The following is a 24,861-nucleotide window of genomic DNA, read 5'->3' as shown; positions in this document are numbered from 1 at the left end:
GTTAATTGCTAAACTCAATTTACCACCATATTAGTATGCCAGCAATTTCTTTTTATTTACTCTTTGATTTCAGGAATTCAACCTAAGCTTGTTAGCACCTTGTTTAAGCCTTGGCATGAATGAAATCTCAAGGGACCAGAAGAGTAGCCTCTTTGAAACAGCTCGGAGGGTAACTCTGGATCATGTGTCTTCTGCTGTACAAAACCTTCCTGCCAACCACCAGGTTTTTCAACCACTATTGCCACCTGAGCCATCAGCCTACTGGAAAAAACTAAGCGATATCTTTGGTAATAGAAATAATGGTGTTTTAAAGTTTATTCTCTCCACAGCAAAGGTACTTTACCGATGTGTTGTCAATACATGAACTTGCTATTTAAAAATACCAAGATATCTGGCATAAAAGTGCTTATGAAATAATTCTGAAAAGCATTTATTGAAGGGAAAAAATTCAAACTGCTAGATTTCATCCAGTCTTATTTTATAGGAGATGAGGTGCTGTATCAGTCTATGATGACACTTTGTCGTGCACTGGCTCAGTATTTGTTGTTACTCTCAAAACTACCAGTTGGTCTCCGTGTTCCTCCTGACAAAGAGGATGATATCCTGAAATTTGTAGTGATGTCAATAGAGGTAAGAAACTACAGCATAACTGAAGATGTGATGAAATGTTGGGAGAGGGAATAACTTTGTCTTAAACTGATAACCACTGAGTAACTTTTGATGTGGGCGATTTTTTTGTCTTAATTGTAGAAATTTCTTCATTGGTCTTTGACCTGTGCTAGTAAATCACATTTGGCTTATGGGACAAGAGCAGCTTTTTACAAGGAGAGGTTGATGGAATGACCCTGGCATTTGGGAGAATGGGCTCTGCACTGATATTTGGGACACTGAATAAACAGTATATAATGGTCATAATTTTCTTGTAATCTTCTCTCAGGAAAAAAATCCGTACTATTTGCTAATAAAACTTTACCTTTTGCTGAGTTAACAAAAAATTACCTTTAGTTAGAAGTTGTTCTGTTGTGAGAATTTGCTATTAATGGGAAACTTCTATTTTTACACAGGCACTATCATGGCATTTAATGCATGACCAGATTCCATTAAGTGTAGATCTTCAAGCTGGTCTGGATTGTTGCTGTCTGACACTACAGCAGCCTAGTCTCTGGAATTTGCTGGCTTCTGCAGCTCATGCAACATATGCTTGTTCCTTAATTAATTGCATTAGATTTATCATAGAAGCAGGTGAGTGCAGTTTGAACAGTTAGGAGAAAATTTTGTTAATAAATTATCAGTCATTGCTATCAAATGCTGGGTGAGGATCTGGAATATTTCCTTTGAGTCCTTATTAATTATTTGTTTGACAAATTTATTTTTTACTACTTTAATTTCTCATTTAAAGTTTTGTGTTTACTTTTGAACATGGCAGATGCCTTGGATATGTTAAACATTTGATTACTATGTGGTGTTGATTAGAAAAATTAAATATGAAGTATGCAATAGCTGTATCTTTCAAATATTTTTCTCAAATTCAGTTGCTGTGGAACCTGGTAATCAACTTCTTAGTCCTGAAAGAAAGAAGAATACTTCAAAACCTTTAAGTGATGGTGAAGTTGATTCCAATGTACCAAGTAAGTAAATGGTGAATTCCGCTTTACCTTAAACTTTCACTGAAGAAATATTTGAAGGTACCCTTTCCATTACTATTATTTTTAACAATGTGAGTTCATCTGAGACTTTATTTGTATTTGGTAAATGCCTATTAAATATAGGTTGACGTATTTTTGACAGGTACAGTTGCTTTTCCTTGGAAGGTAAACATTAATGCAGCTGTTTCCTTTGGGGAATTGTTAGCTGTGCAGCATACTACAGACTGAGGTTTTCAAAGTGTTGTGGGATTTTAAAATTTTGTGTGGGAGAGGTAGAATTGTTAATATTTCTTCTGAAGAATGGCAGATTAATTATCTGCCCTTGTACAGCATGGGAGCAACTATGTTGAGGTGAAGGTCGGGTCTACTCTGTGTGTGGACAGCAGTGTCCTCCATATCCAGCTGTGCTGGTATAGTAAGATATCACTTCCATCTACAGAAATTATCTGCTGTTCAGGTTTAGCATAGAGCCAGCTATGAGACTGTTTTCTCATAAAACAGAGTCGTTTGGTCACTTTAAATTCACATCAATACTCTATTCAGTGTGGCCTATTCTTGCTGGGGTTGGCAAGGGAGCTGCTCTGCTGACAGATCTCAGGTACTGGTGATCTCCAGCTCTGAGACTGGCAAACAATGCAGGCCATTGCAGGGAGGGTTATAGGACTACTCATCAACTAGCTGAAATGTCCTAGAATATTTCTTTTTATGTGTCATGGTTGTGGTTTTGTTCTTTTTAGTTGGCATACTCTTTTATTAAGAATTCTTTTGTTTTTCTATCTTTTTAAAAAAATCATGTCTTTTGAATAGATTCGTAAAACTGAATTTCTTTCTCTCCCTACAAAGAAACCAAGCACATTACTGCAGCGTGTGAAATGATAGCTGAGATGGTGGAATGCTTGCAGACTGTCTTGTCACTGGGGCACAAAAGAAACAGCAGTATCCCTGCCTTTCTTACTCCTGTCCTCAAGAACATCATCATCAGTTTAGCAAGGCTGCCTCTAGTGAACAGTTACACAAGAGTACCTCCCTTGGTATGTTTATGATGCTTTGTTTTCAGGACTTTCAAAGTTATTGAAAAACTTTTTGAAAACCAAACATGGGTGCTGCATCTCAAGTTCTGCATCAGTAGGACTTCAACCTTAAGTTAGTTTGATCAACCAGTTTGCCTTTTTGAACACTGAGTTGCAACGTTGTAAAGATATCAAATAAGAGTTCAGGTTAGATTCACAGATTTGATTAGCAGGGAGTGTAGATGCTCCTTAGGTGAAAAATTATCTAGCTGGTAGTTTAAGAAAGAAAGAGCAAGAATTGGATGCTTTGTTAGGGCTTATATTTCATACTGCTTGGTGGTATTGCTTAACCTGGAAGAAGTGCAAAATCTACACTAATACCTTTTTTAACACACAACATTTTCTGTCTTGCTAAGCACCACAATGATGCAATGGTGCTGAGGTGTCTGAACTGATTCAGGTATTTGTGTGTGGTACTATACCCTGTATTGCATGCAAATACTTTTGGATTGGTTTTACCATTCTTTCCTAAGTCATCTTGGGTCTTTTGGCTTACGTAATGTGGATTTGAGAACATCTTGTGATTACCTCCATGTATTGTTACTACTGTGAAATGACTTTGTTTTAGTAATCTTCAAAACCATTACTGGAAACATGCTTATTAGGTAGAGCAAAAGGGAGTTTCCTGATATGTACAAGGCCATTTCTCAGGCCTTTCTCTGTTTTTGAAGAGATGTCAAAAGATATTTTTCTTGACTGAGAATTTTTTGCCCACTCTCGTGGGCACTCTGTGCTTTCTCAGGTGTCGGTAGTATGTGAACTATTTTCCCTGAATTCCCTTTCAGCATATCTGCACAATCTAAGAGTCACCTGGCATCTAAATTCTAAACTGAAATATGTGACAGGAACTTATTAATTTTATGTCCCAGTTTAGACGATAAGACTGAGTAGTTAATTAAGTGTGACAAATATGCTGAAAAACCCCCTAAAATTAAAAATGCAGTGTAAAATACATAAAAGCTGTATTAGATGTTCAAACTTTCTCAAAGTATTTTTGTATTTGGAGAATTACTTTATTTACTGATATCTTGTTGCTTTTGAATGGTACTTATATATTTAGAGCTGTCATGTAAATACTATATCTGGTTTGTATAATTAAACTTTTATTATATTTCTTTAGGTGTGGAAATTAGGCTGGTCACCAAAGCCTGCAGGTGACTTTGGCACAGTTTTTCCTGAAATCCCAGTAGAATTTCTTCAAGAAAAAGAAATCTTTAAGGAGTTCATCTATCGCATTAATACACTTGGTATGTACAAAATTAAAAATTAATACACTTGGTTCTTATTGGGCATTTACCTGTGTTGTGAAGTTACTGAAAAACTGTATCTAGTACTGTTTGCTTACTTTTGTTGCTTATGTGGGAGACAGATACTGTATTTCAGAGCAATTTAGTAATTGTGCTGCAGTAATTCTTATATTTTGTTCAATGCAGAGAATAAATTATAGAAATAAAGCCAAAAACGAGTCCAACTTTGGGAGATAATTTCAAGGTGCTCTTGCAGAATGGCCACTTGTTTTCTGGAGCATACACTTGGCCATATGTTCGAGAATATTTTGCTTCCCCCCACTTTTTTCTATTAATATAAATAGAATTTAGTATATAAATAGAATTTAGTGCCAAACTCTCAACATTTAAAATGAGATGATGTCACTTTAAAGCTTCTGGATATGTTAAGATTTGCTGAACGAGAGCGGTATGGCTTAAAAGTTCATGTCTTTGTCGACAGATGGGACTGTCAAGGATTATGCATCAAATTTTCCATATGCTTGCAGAAAGTCTTTGTGGTTTTTAGGTCCATCTATTCATCCCTCCCCCCAGTTTATGGGTTAATATTTTACTGATTTGTGGTGTAGCACTTTGATCACTGTAATGTCTAAGATACCATTCTCATTTTTGATTGTGTATAGATATCATTGCTATAAACTGCAAAGTATTATTCAGGAACCCTCTGCAGTCTTTTATAGGTAAAAATCTGGTTGGGAAAACTTTAAAAAGTGCTTTAATTTTAATGGACTATTTCTAGGCAACTTGGTCATTTTGCTTTTGGGGCATGAAGATTCCTTGGATTGTTATGGGTTTCTCCATGACTTTATTTTCTGTGAGAATTGGCCGAGTTTCTGGATTATTTTTTGTGTTGTGAAAACCTGATAGATCTCACTGCTTTGACAATTGGACAATAAAGTAATATTTAAATGCCTATAAGCACTTACTGAACAGGACCTTTTAAATAGTAATCGTAACGTGCAGAACTCCCTTCTAAGGACTTCATCGCTTTCAAAAGTAGAACAGTTTAAATCTCAGCTCTAGTGATTACACAGAATCACAGAATATGCTGAGTTGGAAGAGACCCACAAGGATCATCGAGTCCAACTGTTATCCCTGCACAGGACCATCCCCAGGAATCCCACCATGTGCCTGAGAGCATTGTCCAAAAGCTTCTTGAACTCTGTCAGGCTTGGTGCTTTGACCACTTCCCTGGGGAGCCTGTCCCATTACAAAAATGCCAAATCCAGTAGGAAATAGTATGAAACTAAATCTATGGAAATGATGTCCCATTTTTTTAATGCTGTTTCATGCTTACATTTGTACTGACATAAATGGCTGTCTCTGGGTGTTTCCATAGGATGGATCAGCCGTACTCAGTTTGAAGAGACTTGGGCTACTTTGCTTGGTGTGCTTGTAACTCAGCCTATTGTAATGGATCAAGAGGAGAACCAGCAAGAGGTAATGTCATTCACTGAGTTTTTTAACTTAAATTTTACTTAAACTAAGAACAATGTTTCTACTAATAAAACTGTAGAGCAGAAAAGAAGCGACTGAAACTAAGACATTTTTTCTGTTTTGTATTTCCTTCTCTTCATTTCCCTGTGAGTTCAGACACATCCATCTTATGGCTTAAAGCTTCTGCAAGCATGTAAAGAGTTTGGAAAAAAAGCTGTTTCAACTCTATATTAGTACATCATTCAACACAGTTCAAAGTTTGCTTGATTAGATGTTTGGCTTTAGGCACAAAAGGATCTCTAAAAACTTTGAGAGAGACAATGTGTGAGAGAACTGTGCCTTTAGGAAATATACTAGTTGACTGTAACTAATATGTATTACTGCAATTACCTGTGCTATCTAATAATCAAACTTCAAGGGGAGTTTCTTTGGTAAGATTTTTTTTCTAAGATTCTTGACTAGAATTTAACTGACCTGGAGATGTGTCTCGCTCCCAGTTGTAGACTGTATATTAGATATTTGGGCTTCTAACTCAGGAAAGCGTTCAAAATTCAGTGGAGGGCATTTAGGGATCAGAGCTGAAGGAATTTATAGCAAAATTCATGTCCAATTTATGTACCAAAATATATGTATTTATGTATTTATATACCAATTTCTATACCAAAATATTCATGTCCAAAGAAGGGCAACAAAGCTGGTGAAAGGTCTAGAGCACATGTCTTATGAAGAGCAGCTGAGGGAGCTGGGAGTGTTTAGTTGGGAGGAGGCTGAAGGGGAACCTTAATGCTCTCCACAACTACCTGAAAGGAGGTTGTTGCAGGGTTTTTTTAAGTTGAACATTTGTTACCATTTTACAGTCTCTTTTGTGGTCTGATGCTTTGTTTCACCAAGTAACTAATGGGTAGCTGCAAAGAAAGAAGCTAAACACTTGAAAAGTTCCAAAATGGACATCTTGAGGTTTCAATGCTGTTGGGATAAGACAGAATGCATGCAGAGTGGCTGATGAGATGGAAGGATGTGTTACTGCTGCAGTCAGTGCTTTGTGTGCACTGTTTCTGTCAGATAGATTTCTGGACGGGAAGAAGACTAGATGTCAGGCTGATTAATGGTAATTTAGTGAAAGGTGACAAACTGATATTCAGGGCTTTTGGGTTTTTTGTTTGGCTGGTTGTTTTGGGTTTTTTTGTACAATTCAAATCACAGTGAGTTCATTTTACAGGAAGATACAGAGAGGACCCAAATTAATGTTCTTGCAGTACAAGCCATAACCTCCCTGGTGCTGAGTGCAATGACAATACCTGTTGCAGGCAATCCAGCAGTCAGTTGTTTGGAACAGCAGCCCCGCAACAAAGCTTTAAAAGCTCTGGACACAAGGTATGTTTTTTACTTGTTTTCAAATGCATACAATTTGTGATTAACACATAATTACAATTGCTTAGTCAAGCTGCAGCAAAAATATGTATAGTCTGTTTTCTAAGCAAGAGTATATATAGATGGATCTGTTTACAAAGAAGTTACATGGACTGAGCATCATGAACCTGCTGAGTTAAAAGACCATCTGAAAAAGATAATTTCTTATTAAAATCTAGCAAACAGTGTGCAGAATGTATTTCCTAACACTTTTCAGTTTTAGCATCCCTGATAATGGAAAAAAGCACAGGCACATAACATTGCAGAGTAAGCCAGTCAGACTTGCACAAAAATGTTAAAGTAAAAATCTGATTAAATTGATTTCTATTGGCCTTTCAGGTTTGGGAGGAAACTAAGTGTTATCAGGGGAATTGTCGAACAGGAAATCCAAGCAATGGTATCCAAGAGAGATAATATTGCTACTCATCACTTATACCAAGCTTGGGACCCTGTTCCATCACTTTCTCCTGCTACTACAGGTAAGTTCTTGTGTGGGGAGGGGAAGGGATGAGTGAATTTCTTTTACATATAAGAAGTGGAAAAGATACTCTTAGGAAAATTTATTTGAAATCCAGTTTGTAGAAAATGAAGCCATTTTCACATCTACTTTGTTATGCACTTCTAAAAGAATTCATCTTGTGTTTTGTTGTAGGTGCTCTTATCAGCCATGAAAAACTCTTACTGCAGATCAATACTGAACGAGAAATAGGAGATATGGATTATAAACTGGGACAGGTTTGTTAAAAGCTCAGCTTTGAACTTGACTTTTATTATATTTCTGCCAGTTTGTGAAAAATTAGTTGAGGGATTATTTAATGTCAAATAGAAACTAAGAACTCTGAGTGATGCAGGGTAGGTAGATGATAACTGGGTGTCTCTTCTCAGCCAGAATACTGTGTGTTGCCTGTCATTTAAAGGAAATATGTATCAGGCTTTAAGATTTTTCTGCTCTGACTGTGGGGGTGTTAAATGTGCTTCTTTGTTATTTGTTTTTCTCTTGTTTATGTTGCAAGGTCTCTATACACTCCATATGGTTGGGAAATAATATCACTCCACTGAGAGAAGAAGAGTGGGGTGAGGATGAAGAAGATGAGAATGACGTTCCTGCTCCTTCCTCTCCACCAACCTCTCCTATAAACACCAGGTGTCTTTTTTTTCGTGTCTTTTCTTTCCTTTGACTTTATTAATAATCTTTTATCTCTTCATGTTGAGTTCAATAAGCTGGCTTTATAAATTGGGTGCTGGTAAATAACTGTATTATTTCAAATCAAGTATTTTAGCAGGACCTAAGAATAGCCATTTTAACACTTGTTTATTGTGCCTTGCAGGAAACACAGGGCTGGTGTAGATATACATTCTTGCTCTCAGTTCTTGCTTGAACTGTACAGTCAGTGGATATTGCCATCAAACCCTAGCAAGAGAACACCAGTTATTTTGATCAGTGAAGTGGTTCGATCAGTAAGTCCAAATTATTATTCACAGTCATAATTGAGTATATGTTACCAAGTATTTGGAGCTAAGCAGCTTTTATACAGCATCTTTTAATATATGGAACACACTGAATTTTCCTGCAGTGCTATTGTATGGGCTGTACAGAAATATAATTTGAGCAACTACAACATTATGCTGATTTAAGCTCTGTAAGCACCTGGATTTCATGTTCTGCTGCTACATTACAAATACTTTATCATTACTTATGATAATCAGTATTTTACTTGACTGCTTGCTAAAACAATATTTTGTTATCCTAATCCTTTGTAAGAAAATGAAGGTGAAACAATAGGGTATTAGAGAATTAAATTGACTGTTGAAGTGTAGAAGCAAAACTAAAGAACACAGGTGTGTAATGTGTCAATAGCCATTATTCACTATCATAAAAGACTTAAAATGAAACTATCCTTGCAAAAAAAGTATGCATTGAGTGTTTTGGAGTGGTTTAGTACACTGTAAATGGCAATGTTTGTTTATTTGTCAGAATTACTTAGTGGATTTGATTTTGTAAACCTTTTGGAAAAAAGGGACAATTTGGAGGTAATTGTTGTCCAAAATGAATGGTGGAATTAATTCTGGACAACAACAGTTGATAGTTATTTCAGACACTTAGATAAATATTTACACATTTAATAGATAAATGGAGGAATCTTTTGCTTGCAATTATAACAGAAGGGAGAGTCAATTTTTGGCTGTCTGCTAATGAGCTTTTTTATATTCTGTTTTAATTTCTGTACAGCTTCTGGCAGTATCAGACTTGTTTACAGAAAGGAATCAGTTTGAGATGATGTATACAACATTGACAGAGTTGAGAAAGGTGCATCCATCAGAAGATGAGATTCTTGTACAGTATTTGATACCAGCTACCTGTAAAGCTGCTGCTGTTCTGGGAATGGTAAGAAATTCTCATGAAAGTTTATTGCAAATTCCTGAGTGTCTGAGTAATTCATCCTTAGCTTCTGCTGCAAAGTCTGGTGTACTTGGTAAGAGTGGTTTGTCTGTAAGAATACCCCTTAGCTGATCTGCATGGCTGTAAGAGGTAATAGGATAATTATTCTGGGCTTTCAGAGATTGCAAACAGAAAGGGGGTTTGGCTTGAGATTTTTTTGAGGTTTGAGCATAATTTAATGTGCTTTTTGGTTTGTCTCACTTAGTTTAGTGTTGCCTTTGCCCTGGACTCCTCATTTGTCACATTTCAGGCCAGAATTGAGGACTTGTGGAACAGCTTTTGCTAGATTTGTATCGTAGATGAATGGCTGTAATCTCATGGGAGGCTGGGACACTGCATTTAGTGAATATGTAGCCAGGTAGTCAGATATCCCTTTTCTTTCCCTCACTCTTCCCTACATTGCATCATTCTGTTTTTTAATGTGTAGACCAGAGGTATTTTCCAATGGACATTTCAGAGTGGAATTATTTAGGAAAAATAATTACAAATGCTTTTGGAAGAAGTTAGCATTTCTAGAAACTCTGAGACTAATACAAAGCTATCTGGGTAATAGTGATAAGAGAAGTTTTGAAAGACTTTTGGAATAGGACTTCCAGTAGCTATTGTAGCAGTGACTGCTCAAGGGAAGGCTGTGAAAGTGATTGCAAACATACAGAAAGTTTTACAGTTCAACTTATTCTGACTAGGCTGTAATTTCCCACTCAGTGAACTAATAGCACCTTCTTACAAGCAAACAGCTGAATACAACAGCTTAGTAGGAGTAAAAAAAACCCAGTTAATTCCATCAGGAGTTACTTGTCCTGTGCTCAGTTATGTAGAAAATCCACTTAAAAAGAACAACAAGAGAGCACACACTGTAAAAGTGTCCTGTATCTTAGGACAAGGTGAAGCAAAGAATTTCTACTAAATACTTAGATTGTAAGAAAAAGACTTTTCAAAACTAACAGTTTAGAATAGATTTTGCATATGCCAGTAAGTTGTTGTAATTTAATAATGGGGAGCGAAGTATCTGATACCAGCTTGGTGTTTGAATACTAAACATAGAATTGTAAAATCATTTAGGTTGGAAAAGACACTTAAGATCATCGAGTCTAACTGCTAAGACTGCCAAGTCCATCACTAAACAATGTCCCTAAAGATGGAGCCTAAGGAGGCTCAGGGGAGACCTTACTGCTCTCTACAACTTCCCGAAAGGTTATAGCAAGGTTGAGGGTCGGCCTCTTTGCCCAGACTGCTAATTCCAAGAGGAATTGGCCTCAAGTTGTGCTAGGAGAGGTTTAGACTGGGCTTTGGCTGTTAGGAAGAATTTCTTCACTGAAAGGGTTGTCAAGCATTGGAATGCAAGCGGTGGAGTCACCATCCCTGGAAGTGTTCAAGAAACAACTCACAAAGTAACATCAATTTACTAGCTAATCTGCAAATCATCTCTTATCTGATTGCATTAGTCTTGTGACATTTGATTCAAAGTAGTTTTAAGCCAGGCTCTGGTTCATGCCCTATTTTTTACTCTTTAATTTGTTCCAAGTATTGCCAAATGACAGGACTTGCCAGTATTTTGAACCATTGTTGACTTCTAATGAATACTCTTGTTGGATGTATTAGGATAAAGCTGTGGCTGAACCAGTAAGTCGACTGCTGGAATCAACCCTAAGAAGCACCCATATGCCAAGTCGGATTGGAGCTCTGCATGGAATTCTTTATATCCTTGAGTGTGACTTGCTTGATGAGACAGCAAAGCAACTCATTCCAATTATCAGCGAGTATCTGCTCTCCAATTTGAGAGGAGTAGCACAGTAAGACTCTTTCCCCCTTTCCCCCCTGGCTCCAAACTGTTGCATGTTTGTGTGAAGAAAGGGGCTCTCTGTTTGCAGTTGTCAGTACATTTTAGAGCAGGCCGTTGTATCAAGCAGGTTTTGGTATTTTCTTTGAAAATATCATTCAATTTTGCATTTAATTTACAGAGCAAAATGATACTTGAGGGTGAGAAAACATAGTTCAGGCTTTTGTCTCTTTGGTAAATTGTGTTCCTTAAACCTCATTTTTCTGTCAAAAGGCACACTCATGGAGTAAGACTTGCAGGATCAGTAATGAAGTTTATTTCTCCTAAACAGGTCAGGCAATGATAACTTCTGATTATGTGGCCTGACAATTTCTTGCATTGCCCTGGATTTTCATGATAAGCTGTGTTCTCTTATGGCATCTTGGTGATACTTTTTGGGATTTTAAAAATGGCATCAATTTAATGTGCAAAAATACTGTGTTTCTAGGAATTGTTTATAGTGTCTCTGTTTGTGACCTAGGCGACTTTGATGTGACCACTGGTGTTTTTGCTTATTTACAGTTGTGTGAATATCCATAACCAACAGCACATCTTGGTAATGTGTGCAGCTGCTTTCTATTTGATTGAGAATTACCCACTTGATGTAGGGCCTGAATTCTCTGCAGGAATTATCCAGGTATGTTGTGATGCATCCAATCACAGGTGTTCATGTAACCTGGGATCACCAATTAGCAGTCTTTTAACACTTGATTACTGTGGTGTAGGTATGCTTTTGGGCTTACCTTCATCAGTTCTTCTTAATACCTGATGCCAGCCACACTAGTTCCAGTGGTATGGTGCTAGAAGATGACCTAAATACACCTCAAAACCAGGCAGTTGTCTTTTTGCTTTATTTCAGATGTGTGGAGTCATGGTGTCTGGAAGTGATGAATCAACACCATCCATTATTTATCATTGTGTCCTGAGAGGATTAGAACGACTCCTCCTTTCAGAGCAACTTTCTAGGCTGGATAGTGAATCACTGGTTAAACTGAGCGTTGACAGGGTGAATGTGCAGAGCCCCCACAGAGCAATGGCAGCCCTTGGATTAATGCTGACTTGCATGTACACAGGTATTCACTTTTTCATGTGCTGAGAGACTGCCTTACTAACAGTGTTATTTTTTTTTAGTTTATGGTTGTTACCAGGGGTAAAAAGGGTCTTATTTTAACATTCACGGTGAACTTGTAACAAATTGTTTTGGTTTAGGAAAGGAAAAAATCAGCCCCAGTCGTATCACAGATGCAAATCCTGGTGCTCCTGACAGTGAATCTGTGATCGTAGCTATGGAACGAGTGTCTGTCCTTTTTGATAGGTAAGAGGATAAAACATGTAAGTGGGGCACTGGGAGGGAAATGACTGTGTTCATCACTGTGTGGTCACTTCTCTATTTGACAGTTCTCATATTTAATTAATGATGTTTCTCTACTTACTATTGCTTAACAGTTACCCTCCTAGTATACACAATAACACTGATGGAATTGCTGAAGGCAGCACAAATGTACAAGAATGTAAATGAAAAACAGACATGTCCTAACTGATACTGTGTGTTGAACAAACCATAATACTTCATAAATGTATTTTCAGCTCCCTTCAGGTCAAACTCTTAAGAGCTTTTCAGGATGTCTTCTACATAATCAAGGATATAAATCCAGTTTACAGGAAATAATCTTTCAAACCACCCTAAGAGTTTAAAACTTTTTTCCCCTTCCCCCACCCAGAGGTTGCTCTTTCCAAGGCTGTTAAGTAATTGCAGTGGAAGGGTACAGTAAAACTTCTGTATTCACATGGAACTCATTAAAGGAAACATTTCAAAACCCCTGTTTTGATCTGACAATCTCAAGCTGTCTTAAGTGAGTATAGCATGTTAGATTTTGTGTAGTAGTTTGTGGGTAATGGTTTACATTTTTTCAAGTGTTCAGTGGTTTTTCCATAAAAGCTGGATGAGGGTTTCACTTCTGCACTCTGTGAGAACAGAACTAGAGCAGTGCTTGAGTGCCTTTGAAAATATTACTCTGAAGAGGCAGCAAAACAAATGTGAATACTACAAGCAGAAACTAACTTTGGCAGGGAAGAATCACATGATGGTAACTTAATCTTGACATATCAACAGATGCAGCCTTTATTAGAAAGACTTTCCAATCAGTGTTATTTAAGCAAAATTGGCTGTAAGTTGGAATATCTTTTCCCCTCTTTACAGAGCAGCACAACTTGTTTTTCTTGTTTGGTGTATTGGTCATTCTGAACTTGAATAAAAAATGCAAAAATGTTATGAGTGGAAATTAGTATTCTCCTTATAAATGGTCTTTTCTCTGATACCTAGGAGTAGTGATCTCCCTGTCCTTTCTTGTTCTTGTTTGGATTATTCAGCATTCCTATTGCTAAGTCTCATCTCTCATGCAATTCCAGACCTTCAAAAAATGTGACTATTTAAAAAAAAAAGTGGGGAGTGTAGGGGGAAGGACATACCTGTAACAACTTCTGATAGCTTTGATAGACCTCTTTGAGTAGTCTGTTACTAAGATTACATGAAGATTTGGATCCATCAGTGTTGAGAACTTGCCTATGTACAGATGAAAGTAAAATGTTCTTTCTATTGCAAATTAAACTGGAATGGAACAAGATACGTACTGGAATTCAATCATAAAATATTTTCTTTTTTATTATTTTTCAGGATCAGGAAGGGATTTCCTTTTGAAGCTAGAGTAGTGGCTCGGATCCTTCCACAGTTCCTTGATGATTTTTTTCCCCCACAAGATGTAATGAATAAAGTTATTGGAGAATTTCTGTCCAATCAACAGCCATATCCACAATTCATGGCAACAGTAGTTTATAAGGTAGTATTGATATATATATTTTTCTTCTTAAATGTCTCAGAAATTTCAAATAACAGTTCAGTCTAAGGGGCAAATACCAATTTTGTTAATTAAATCTAACAAACCAGTTGCAGTGACTGAGCTGTATGTCTGTGAGGTTTGTCTTCCAGACAGCACAGAGGGCTAGAATCCCCATGTCACCTGGAAGCCAAAGCCCATAGCAATACAGTTCAATTAGTGATAATGAGAAAATAAAGAGAAAATTAGTATTTCTGATCAGACTGTCAATCTCAGGGAGCCATCCCAGGTCATCTGACCTTGTGAACCCAACAGCGAAACCCCTGTGGGCTCAGTTGGGCTTCTGTGTGTTTTGCTCTTCAGCACTTACTGGACTCATGCATCACTGGAGAGTGCATGTGTTCACCACATTTGATCTGTAAAAACAGGCACCAAACAAGTCTTGCACTTCTCTGTGATTACTTCAGTTTGGCACATGTGTCATGAGTTCACAAATTCTTCGGACTCAGAGTTGTCTCCAAGAATCTGGTTTGTGAACCTCAGAGCTTTATAGCTGGAGAGAACCTTTAAAAGAGAAACTAAACTTTTTCCCATGACTTTATTCTTGTACACAATATTTTGCAGGTATTCCAGACACTACATAGCACTGGACAGTCCTCAATGGTCCGTGACTGGGTGATGCTCTCTCTCTCTAACTTCACGCAAAGAACACCCGTGGCAATGGCAATGTGGAGTCTTTCCTGTTTTTTTGTCAGTGCTTCCACCAGTCAATGGATTTCAGCAATGTATCCTAAAAAGACTGAAAGTGTGCCATTTCTAGGTAATTACAGTGATTCTGTAAAGCACATTGATAGCCTTGAAAGATGAGTACACAAAAAAGGTAGTTTTACTGCAGTTATTTTGCAGGTATTTTGCTTTGTGCTGTTGTACCTCAGGTATGAAGGGAAAAAAAGGACTTCCAAAGAGATTAGAAGAACAAAGTTATCTAAAGCTGCTGCTTTAAGATCTGTTCCTTGTAACTATGCAAGATGATTGGGAAAGTCCTTACTTTGAAGGACTTTTTAAAAACTTCACCAAGATAGCACTGCTGTGACCTTTAAAAGCTTTGCTTTATATTCATTCTGCAAGATAAAATGTATTTTAAAAAAAGGAAAAAAGTCAGCAAACTCAAACTCAAGAAAATGATCCTCTATATACAAACTGTATTTTGCAAGTGTCCCCCTGGCTGTGCACTGCAGTAAGAGTAAGCATTGGCCAAAATAAATTGGAACAGCCAAAAGGCATACATAGGGGGTATTAGTGCTGGGTTTATTTAAAAACAAACAACCCTCTCAAACAAACAGAAAAATAACTGTTGTGTTTCGTGACCAGATGAAAAAGTGGCCATTTGTCATGTTTGAAACTTCCTAATGACTCTCAATCTCAGCAGTGCTCTTTGGCTCTCAGCAGTGGCTGATTGCATTGTTTGCTCCAATGGATAAAGAAAACTACTGCTAGATTGACATGAATTTCTGGGGATTAGAAATCGCACGATGTTAATGAAGGAATTAGATTTATGTGGTAGCAGTTGAATTGCTAGATGACAGTATTTTACACTTGAACATTGTTGGTGAACTCAAAAATAAACCATGTTATTGCAGAACAGTGTTTAAAACTGCTACACCAAAAGATGAGCAACCTCTGTCGTATTAGGACCTTAACTTATATTTCAGTCTTCCACATATTATCAGCAGAATGGGAAAATCAGAGCAAGTGGATGTTAACATCTTCTGTTTGGTGGCCATAGACTTCTACCGACATCAGATAGATGAAGAATTAGATCGGAGGGCCTTTCAGTCGGTGTTTGAGGTGGTGGCATCTCCAGGAACCCCATATCATCGCCTACTAAGTTGTTTGCAAAATGTGCACAAGGTCACAGCATGTTGAGCACCCTGATGTGTAGTGGAACTGCATGACTAGTGTTGGAATATGAATTATGGGGAATGCAAGATCAAGAAAATATCTGGGGTTGCATTTGTGATAAATATGGACCTGTCAGTTTTACTTCCAGCACACACGGACAAGTGCTCTGCAGCACTGGAAATCACCTGAGAAGTCTAGTGTAGTTCTCGTTGACACCAGGCACCTGTGAGTGGAAAGAAGTATGTCAGTGTTTTTCAAGTGGTGTGTGGGACTAACCTGAGACACACATAGTAGCTGTAAATACGAGCAAGTACCACATGCAAGGTAACTGGTATTCCTCTTCTTCCAGTGTTCAGCTGAAGCCACTGTGGTGCAGCCGGTAAGACACTGACAGACTGTTACTGCTGCAGTCATTAGCCAACCTCATAGTTTTATGTCCCTGTATATACTGTTGTGTAGTACAGAATAGAAATTGTTTCCTAATGTCTCTCCCAAACAAGGAAAAGAGAAAATGGCTTTTATGATTTGCACCTCCAGCATGTGATTTCTCTCTCTGGACTTTCTGATATGCAGTGGTGTATGTGTTGGTGATATCGGAGATATAGTGCACATACGTAACCACACATTTTTCTTTTTTCTTCTCAGGATTTAAAATTTCAGTACGGTATATCAGTGAAAGAAATTTTAACTTAAATATTTCTATATTATGTACAGTATGTAAAATTGTAAGATGTGTCGTGCATGAGCTGTGCTGTAATTGGAGATGAACAGAAGCCATGCTACTGAATGTCTTGACATCTGTATTGTCCTCATTTTTTTTCCCTTTGCTTGAATTCATGTTCCTTTTGGAAATCCATCTTAATGTACAGATTACATCTTGTTTTGCATCTCACTTTTTCTCAAAGTGCTTTAAAACTGGAATATGTTGATTAATTTGTCTTGAGAAACTGTACTAAGGAGGCATTCTTGTGATCCATTTTACTATAGCTTCTTTTGAATTCTTTTATTTTGAGACATAATGGTAAAAAAGAGGACTAGTTACTCTGGATCAAACTTTAGATACTTAAGAAACTGCTCTTATTTGCTGCATGGCATTTTAAGAGACAAAATGGTGCAAGCTCCCCAGTAGTCAACAACTGTTTGACCTTTCCTGAGACCATGGAGTCACCTGGATTCAAACCACTCTCATGTAAACAAATTTTTGGTGGCAGTTAAGAATCAGAAGGCTGCTGTGGTCTACTTGGGGACTGGCTAAAGTGTTAAATTACACAACCTCTTTTATTACCTGTTGTATACATAATGCTTTAGACACAAACAGTACAAATATCCATGAATTTCAGGACACTACACAGGGCCAGATTTAGGTTTTACTCACCACCCAGGGAATGCCATTGATTCCTAAGCTTTACATGAGGAAATCTAGCACAGCATTTGTCTTTAGTTGTATTTGTTGTCATTCTTTCATTATAGAGAAATGATACCTTGGTTCTCAGTCAGATCCTACATGTAATCTCTCTTCATTTCCTTATCACACCTTTTGGTGACACTTGGAAAAATGAGATAGTGTTGTCAGGAAGAGCATGTACTGTATGTATTTCTGTATATAATGTATATGTTGAAATTATACACATGTGACAACATTTAATGTATACAGATGTGTATATTTGTATTTATTAAACCCATGTATTTAAACTAATTCCAATCTAGACCAAAAATTGTTGCTTCTGCCCATAAATTGATTACAAAGGAATTGTCCGCTGGTGTCACTTCCTTTTAGAAACTGGTAGAGGAAATTGATAGTGTGGGCAGTAGAAACAACTGTAGATGTTGCTGTATTTAGCTCTCTACAGATCTTACTATCTAGAGTAATTATTTCCACCCTTAGTTGGGTTACTCTTCTTTCTTGGGCCACAGCACTGTGGTGATTTTTAAAGAAACTGAACAGGATTTCAGAAAAAGGTTTAATAAAATAGATACTGTTTGAAAGTTTTTGAGTTATATTGGAAATTATCTTAATTCTGATAAAAGTCTAATTCCAGGCAGTGAGATATAATGCCCTGTGTTTTCATTAAGGGGTAGTATAGATCACGCTTCCCTTTTGTAACCATCAGTAATCGTTTTGTACTGTAAACCCACACACCAGTCAGTTTTTGTATGATATATAGTTTAAGTGAAGATATTTTTGTAAACTATTTTCCAAAATTTAAAATAGATTTTAATATATTTTTTAAGCATCAAGTTAGTCATATTCTCACCGTATAACAGTATATGTTGTGTTACAAAACTGTTAAATTCTTCATAATTTTAAGCTCCTCATGATTAACACAGACTAGCTGGTTACTTTACCTTGGGATCAGGGAGCTAGACCCTTTATGAAACTTTCCAAACCAGTTTGGGACTTGCCATAGAATCTTTCCAACCACTGAAGAAGTACATTGAAGTCAGCATGGCTGGATGAAAAACATTAGTTGTGGCAGGCTCCCTTTCCTCAAATGCCCGTTGCCAGCCTTAGAGCAAATATTTGCATTACCTGTTTCAAGACAAGCTCTAAAGCTGATGCAGTCAGTTCTAACCTCACACAGATTCATTGGTAGCAATGACTTCATCTGTTTTAACCTCTCTTGGAGATTTGTCTTAGTATATACACCTCCTGTAACGTGTCCTAAGTGTCTAAAGAGGGGCACCTCCTCATAGGAAATTCTCTGTGACCTGAAGGGAATGTAGCTTAAGGGTCTTCCTAGTGTGCAAACACACTCTGGTAGTGCTTCAGTTCTAACATTTCACTGCAGCACACTTCCCTGTCCACTTCCCAGACGTGCTTGCTGCACCCTCATTTCTTTTGGAGTGAAATCATATTCAAAATCACTCCTTTCTGCTCTTGGTGACAAGAGGTATGTGACAGGGGCAGTAGCAGCACAACAGTGGCCACACAGAGATACCGATGTTGGGTTTAAAGGAAATAAATGTATTGCTTGTCCCTTGAGATTGACTTAATGTGAGATTTTATTTCACAGAATGGTTTTAACTTGCTGTGGACAGAAAGCTAATTCTGAAAACTCAGGCTGTTCATTTTTTCATTGATAGCAGGGTAGAAGTGTGTTTGGGCTTAAGACATACATTTGGTATTCTGGCTAAACAAAGCAAACAGCATCTTTAATGTGCTTTGCAGTGAAACTGGCTTTTTTGCAGCCTTACAAGATGAGAGGTATGGCAGGACAGGGAGCATACTTGAGACCGATTAATGTTTAAAACTTCATTTACAATTCAGTTGTCAAAGAACTTACTTTACTAAATCTATAACGTGGCCCTCTTCTAAGAACACCATATGCCAGCCAACTTGTTATAAATAGTTTTTGGGCCAGCTACCCACTGGCCCATTAAATAAAGTTTGATTTGTGTTTCATTTCAGCGTGCCCCCTCCCTTGCACTGAGTGCAAGAGTGAGGAGTTGGAAACTACAACCCATTGTAAACCAGTTTTATTTGCAGGATTCAAAGTTTTCTTTACTATTTATGTTCTTTTCCAGTTGAAATTGAATGCGAGTTTATTTAAATCTTTTCTAAAGTGTATACTCAGATGTCAGTTCTTGCCTAAAGCATCTATTAAATGATTGTGTGTTACTTTTGCTTTGGTAGGAATGCCTTCTCAGCACCAAGACATTGCTTGTTTCTTAACCACCAGCAGCATTCCGAAAGCACTGAGTAATGAGTGAACAGGTTCAGATCAAACGAAGGGGGGAACAAGTGGAACCTTTTGGGTTAAAAGTAATTTGTTGATATTTAGTAGATTTGCCTTAACAGCATTCTGTCTCACCATTCTTCTTTTTCAGTGGCTGTTAACTATATAGGAGGTTGTGTCAAAAACACTGCAAAGACAGTTCTCCAAGAGCAGCAGACCTTGTTTGTCTTAAGATTTTGTGGAGCTGTCAGGGCTAAGCATTTATACTTCCTAAATAAAAGAAATTTGAGGGTATAATGAGCAATAAATATAGCAATAAGCAGTTTAATTAAATTCAGTCATTCGGGATCTTACCCCGTGGTTGAAAGGGATAGGGTGGGAGAAGATGGGGAACTGATTGAGTACATTCATTGCATAGATCAGAATTTTTCCATGTACAATCCCAACTAAACTTTCTACTAAAGGTAGAAATCAACAAAGTGACAATGGTAGGTGCTTTGCTCTTTTAAAACAAATTTGGTTATAAGGATACAGCTGATGAAAGTTATAAGAGAGCAAAGTACTTTGCTAGTTTTTAGGTAGTTTAAGTATTCTAAAGTGAAAACAAGCTGCTGTAAAAACTAGAGTAAGCGATGTAGCAAAATTTTGGGGTAATTCATTATGTTAATTTTACCTAATACTAAGATTTTGGGTGAACTCTTTGTGCATGCTACCTAAATATTCATTAAAAATCTTGAGACTCCCACAGTCATACCCAGGAGAGCTTCTATTGTATATCAAGTTTTAGCTGTATTCAAGTAACTGGGTATAAATGCTGCTGAGCATTTGTGAAGCATGTGCTGCTTTTTGTCATGTGCATTTTGTGTGAGCTTATCATTCCCATCAGTCCATGTATACACACCAGCAAGTTGGATAAACTTGACAAGGATAAGGTAACGCACCCTGTGGTGGTGTTTAGTTTGAGGGCAATGATGAGCAACAGCTTGGAGCCCCAACCTGAAAAGAAATTGTACTCTAAGGAAAAGGAAAGCATATAATTTTAGATGTATGTTTAAGTTTAAAAAAAAAATGCTGAAAATACTGCACATTGAAACTAAAAGAAAAAATAAAATATAACTATTACTGTAAGTGATTTTTCTCTGGTTATTTATAAAAAGGTCTTGATCCATTCTTGCTAGAGTTTTTTCCCCAGTATCTCTTCTTTTCAACTACTATCAAATAAGGAGCATTATTAAGATATGCAAAAATACTTGAACTCTCTACAAATGTAGGTATACTTCACAATCACAGCGCTCTTTGCAATTAACCAAGAACTATCACAGTTGAGCTTTTAATTGTATCTAATAGTCATGCTTGCCAAAACTTCTCTGGGATTCTAAATGAGATCAGAAAAGGCAAAAATTAAGTGTACAGCTGTATTTGTGAATGAGAGTGTATTTATCTGCAGCAGTCCTGGGGAGGGATAATGTTACACAGGAGAAGAAGTGGTTTAACTTGCCGAAGCTTGGTTTCCCAGCTGTTAGGCTGCATCTTAAAAGAAATTTCTGGGTGGTCTTGCTGCTGAACACTGGAGGATCTCTTGCAATACTCAACTGCTCAGAAACATCTTGTTTTGATTAACTTTGCAGCACTTGGCTGTTCTCTGGAAACTCTGGCATAAGGTTTAAAGTAGTAGCTTAATGTAGAAAGCACGTGCTGGTTTTGTCCTTAGTCAAAATAACTTTTTTACATCTTGTTTTTCCTTGTCGGCATCGGTAGCGAATGATCAGCCACTCTTGTCACCTTTTAGTTTAGCCGTGGAACTGAGGAACAGAATTGTGCTGGGGTAAGTTTCTTTGTCTACAGAGTTGAAGACTTGTTTAAATAATACAGTCTTCATCTTTTTGTCACTCAGAGAAGAATACCCATTTAATTTCTGGAAATATTATCCCTAAAAATGAATTGCCAGGCACAGCGAGATGAAGCATTGCACTTAGTAGACTAGAACTTTTTAATTTACTATAACTTTTCTGCTTTCCTCACTGCCTCTCCTGTCCTCTATAGGTGTTGGGGTTTTTCCCTTCTTTTTAGTCAGTGCAGCTGTAAGAGTATTGTAGCCGTCATTTGGGAATTGGCACGGCTCCACCCCAGTTACAAGACAAAAAGCTTTGATTGCTTGTAAAACTATAGCTAATTATGCCATAAGTTTTGCATAACTGTTTGAAGAGATGAAAAGATTTGTAACTTGTAGGTTTGTTAAGAAGTTGGAAGTAGGAACATGAAAAAGTTTATGCAATATATAGAATGGTATCTTCTGAGCCAAACCTCCTGTTCTTCTATTGCAGCTGTAATTCTGTCTTAATTTTGTTTCTGATCTTTCCCATGGTTTGTACATCCAAGTATGGCAGAGCAATCCTTACCCCAGGTGCTGGTTTCATATCCTTCAACTGCAAATGTCATGGCTAGATTTTGACCAAGTGCAACCTGATTGTTTTATCTCATTATTTACCTTTTGGAGTTCTTTCAGCCAGGCCACAGTTTGGGCTCCAAGCAGAATGCGTCCCCGAGGGCTGGGTTTGACCATGCACCAGATGCCTACAGAGCTGTGAGCCAGGTTAAGGCAGACCATTTAAATATAATGGTTTTGCTAATCTAGCTCATCTGGAATTACATGCATTGTAAAACTTCAAGTCAGTGTTGAAATAACATCTCCAAATGAGAATCTTAGTCTTTTCTACCCCTTTCTCCCCTTGAGGAAGAGGTACAAAGTGTGTTTTCATCCCTATCTTGCTGTTAAATGGGATTGAAGCATCTGTCGTGTGGTCTGATGGAAATGCAAGTGTAAAGCTTTGCTAACTTAACTTTTCTTGATATGTCTTGTTAATGTTTCAAATACCATCTTTGGCATTTGATTTAACATCTATGAAAATAACACAATTCATTGTTTAACTTTTGTTTCAGGCAAGTTTGGGCAGATACTCTTTTAATTATACTTTGTTCATAGTAATTTTTTTTTTGCCTTCAGAACTTCTTCAAACTAACACTTTTAAATGAACGTTGGATACTGCAGAGCTGGGAGGTATTTTTAAGTGCTTTCGAGGCTTCTGATCCTTACATCTTCTGGTAATGTTGCTTAAGCTCATTCCTTCTCCTCCTGCCTTCTTTCCTCTGCCCTGGCTCCTAGCATAAATATTTCACCTGGCAACTGCTTTAAAATAAAAGTTGTATGTCATCAATAGGTTGGTATGTGACTAAGTAACAGAGGGTAAGACTGAGTGATCCAAAGTACCTGGAGTTTATGAATTAATTGGGGGTCCTGAAGAAGTGAATTTTAAGAAGGGGACTGAACAAATCTCCAGTTTTTTAATACTTAATGTAACAACCTAAGAATATTGTTGAGGTGTTCATCAGTATCAAAATCAAATGCTTTCACAAATGGTATTTTGATCTGTACTTTTGCTGCTTTACTGCTTCCGTGGTTCTGTCTGCACTCACTGAAGCAAGAGGTTTATATACTGTAGAGTTACTTAAATGTGTGTGGATAATACCTGTTTCCATTGCAGTGTGATCTGATAATACTAAAAAATGTGAGAAACATGATCTGGCACATGGGAAACATGCAGGCAGCACTAACAGTAACAGAACTGGTGCTGAAAACATTATCTGGGACCAAGTTACATTATCAATGGTAAAGCAGAGACTTGTATTATGCTGACAGATTAGTTTTCCAACTCTACCACAGGCCTGCTGTGGGGTTTGAGAGTATCCCTGTGTGGGAAAGATACAGCAAACCTGGTCTGATTCGAGTTGAGTTGTCTCAGATGACAGGATTAAGCAAACCTATTTGTCTTAGATCTATAAAAATCCAAACTGCATATTATACCTTTGAAAATAATGATGAATTTGGTGATGATGGAGTGTTGTAAGAAATCCTGTTGAGTTACTGTGTTACACTTGAGAAGATTGCTGCACCATCTGTACTGGTGAAAATATGAGGGACTCAATTTGTTGCAGTAAAACTTACAGTGCTTAAACTTCTTTTGCATTTTTGCTGATGGGTTAAATATCGTCAAAGTGGTTATTAATTAGTAACTTCTTTGTGAGATCTGGCTCTCCTTTGTCTGTGCTGCTTTTGTTCTGAGTTAGACTGAATTAACTCTAGATGAAACATAAATGCCAGTCCCAAACTAACAATGATCAAACTGCATTGTTCTGCTTAATTACAAGAAAAAAAATGCGGAACAGGAGATGAAATTTATTGTTTCATGTGTACTCAGTCATGTGTTTTACTGGCTATAAAATCTCATGTAGGCAGGATAACTTTGGAAGCTGAGTAGCATAAACAAGAATTTAGCCCTAAATTACATATTTTGAAGAGAGTTTCAAAAGCTGTTGTAAGATGGGCATTCATTCAAAAGGAAGGAGTTGACATTTTAGCAGGACCCAGAAAGAGGTAGTGATGAGAGTTGTCTGACATATGCTTTTTTCTTGTGCTTTTCTGCTCTAAAGATCCAGGGTGTGATGCAGGAAGGAAATATTAGATTTGTGCAGCAGCCTGGTGTGTACCATATATGAGTAAAGAACCTTTTGTCTGCTGATGGCCAGTTATGGAAAGGGAAGAGTATCCATGTTTTAAAAAAAAAACCCAACTTTTCCCAACCACAAGCAGTTGGATGGTTCATTGCCATCTGTTGCATATCATCACTTTTTCTCTGTGCCACCATCATCAGATATCAAGGTCCAGGCAGTTTGTGGACCTTGAGGATGTTATCTTTGCCCTTGAGACCGAACAGCTGTGGTGCACCCAAGGACAGAGAGGCACCTATGACACTTCTAAGGACATTTCAGGACAGAGCCTGGTTGACAGTTCCTGAGAAAGGGGCCTAGAGCTGAAGAGAGGGTGGGGAATGACTCCATGTGGTGTGTCTGCAAGGTACAGCCCAGGGACAAAGCAGTGACAGGAAACATTGTCTTCTCATTCTTCACCTTCAATGGTTGTGTCCACTTCACCACAATATGCCTGAAAATGTTAAAAGGCTCCTGTTGTTAAAGATTTAAGAGCATTTTATTTAGGCTACTTCCAGCTTTTGTGCTTTCTTTTGCTCCATGGGTGTTTATAGAGCAGCAGCAAGGAAAGGAAACACATTTTTAGTGAGCTGTGATGGCAAGATGAGGGAAGCTTGCAGAACTTGAAACTGCTTCTTGGTAGTGTTTTTTACCCTTATAATTAGACTTTAACTTGAGTGTTCCTTTATATTTGATTATAAAAAGAATAAATACTTTATTTGTTCTTTGAACTACAATTTTCCCTGTAAATTACTACTCCAGAGTCAGCCAGAACTGTTATTCTTCTTTATATAC

General features: G+C 37.5%; 1 protein-coding gene across 5 annotated transcripts in view; it reads left to right on the top strand.

Moving 5' to 3' along the window:
* Nucleotides 1-20,649, top strand: part of HTT (huntingtin) — an 80,411-nt gene extending 59,762 nt beyond the window's left edge. For all 5 annotated transcript variants that reach the window (XM_051798295.1, XM_051798297.1, XM_051798299.1 and 2 more), the window contains 20 exons: nucleotides 74-287; nucleotides 485-630; nucleotides 1,065-1,242; nucleotides 1,533-1,628; nucleotides 2,490-2,677; nucleotides 3,837-3,963; nucleotides 5,342-5,442; nucleotides 6,659-6,813; nucleotides 7,189-7,328; nucleotides 7,502-7,584; nucleotides 7,863-7,993; nucleotides 8,178-8,307; nucleotides 9,080-9,235; nucleotides 10,892-11,082; nucleotides 11,631-11,745; nucleotides 11,968-12,181; nucleotides 12,318-12,423; nucleotides 13,783-13,945; nucleotides 14,567-14,727; nucleotides 15,655-20,649. In XM_051798295.1, coding sequence (XP_051654255.1) covers nucleotides 74-287; nucleotides 485-630; nucleotides 1,065-1,242; nucleotides 1,533-1,628; nucleotides 2,490-2,677; nucleotides 3,837-3,963; nucleotides 5,342-5,442; nucleotides 6,659-6,813; nucleotides 7,189-7,328; nucleotides 7,502-7,584; nucleotides 7,863-7,993; nucleotides 8,178-8,307; nucleotides 9,080-9,235; nucleotides 10,892-11,082; nucleotides 11,631-11,745; nucleotides 11,968-12,181; nucleotides 12,318-12,423; nucleotides 13,783-13,945; nucleotides 14,567-14,727; nucleotides 15,655-15,868 — 3,009 coding nt within the window. In that variant the 3' untranslated portion in view covers nucleotides 15,869-20,649. The remainder of the gene's footprint in view (nucleotides 1-73; nucleotides 288-484; nucleotides 631-1,064; nucleotides 1,243-1,532; nucleotides 1,629-2,489; nucleotides 2,678-3,836; nucleotides 3,964-5,341; nucleotides 5,443-6,658; nucleotides 6,814-7,188; nucleotides 7,329-7,501; nucleotides 7,585-7,862; nucleotides 7,994-8,177; nucleotides 8,308-9,079; nucleotides 9,236-10,891; nucleotides 11,083-11,630; nucleotides 11,746-11,967; nucleotides 12,182-12,317; nucleotides 12,424-13,782; nucleotides 13,946-14,566; nucleotides 14,728-15,654) is intronic.
* Nucleotides 20,650-24,861: the final 4,212 nt, after the last annotated feature.

Source organism: Manacus candei, unplaced genomic scaffold (genome assembly GCF_025592945.1).
Source record: "Manacus candei isolate 608988 ecotype Guabito, Panama unplaced genomic scaffold, ASM2559294v1 h1tg000048l, whole genome shotgun sequence".
In the NCBI taxonomy this organism is placed as follows: Eukaryota; Metazoa; Chordata; class Aves; order Passeriformes; family Pipridae; genus Manacus; species Manacus candei.
This window is presented reverse-complemented; position numbering and strand designations above follow the sequence as displayed.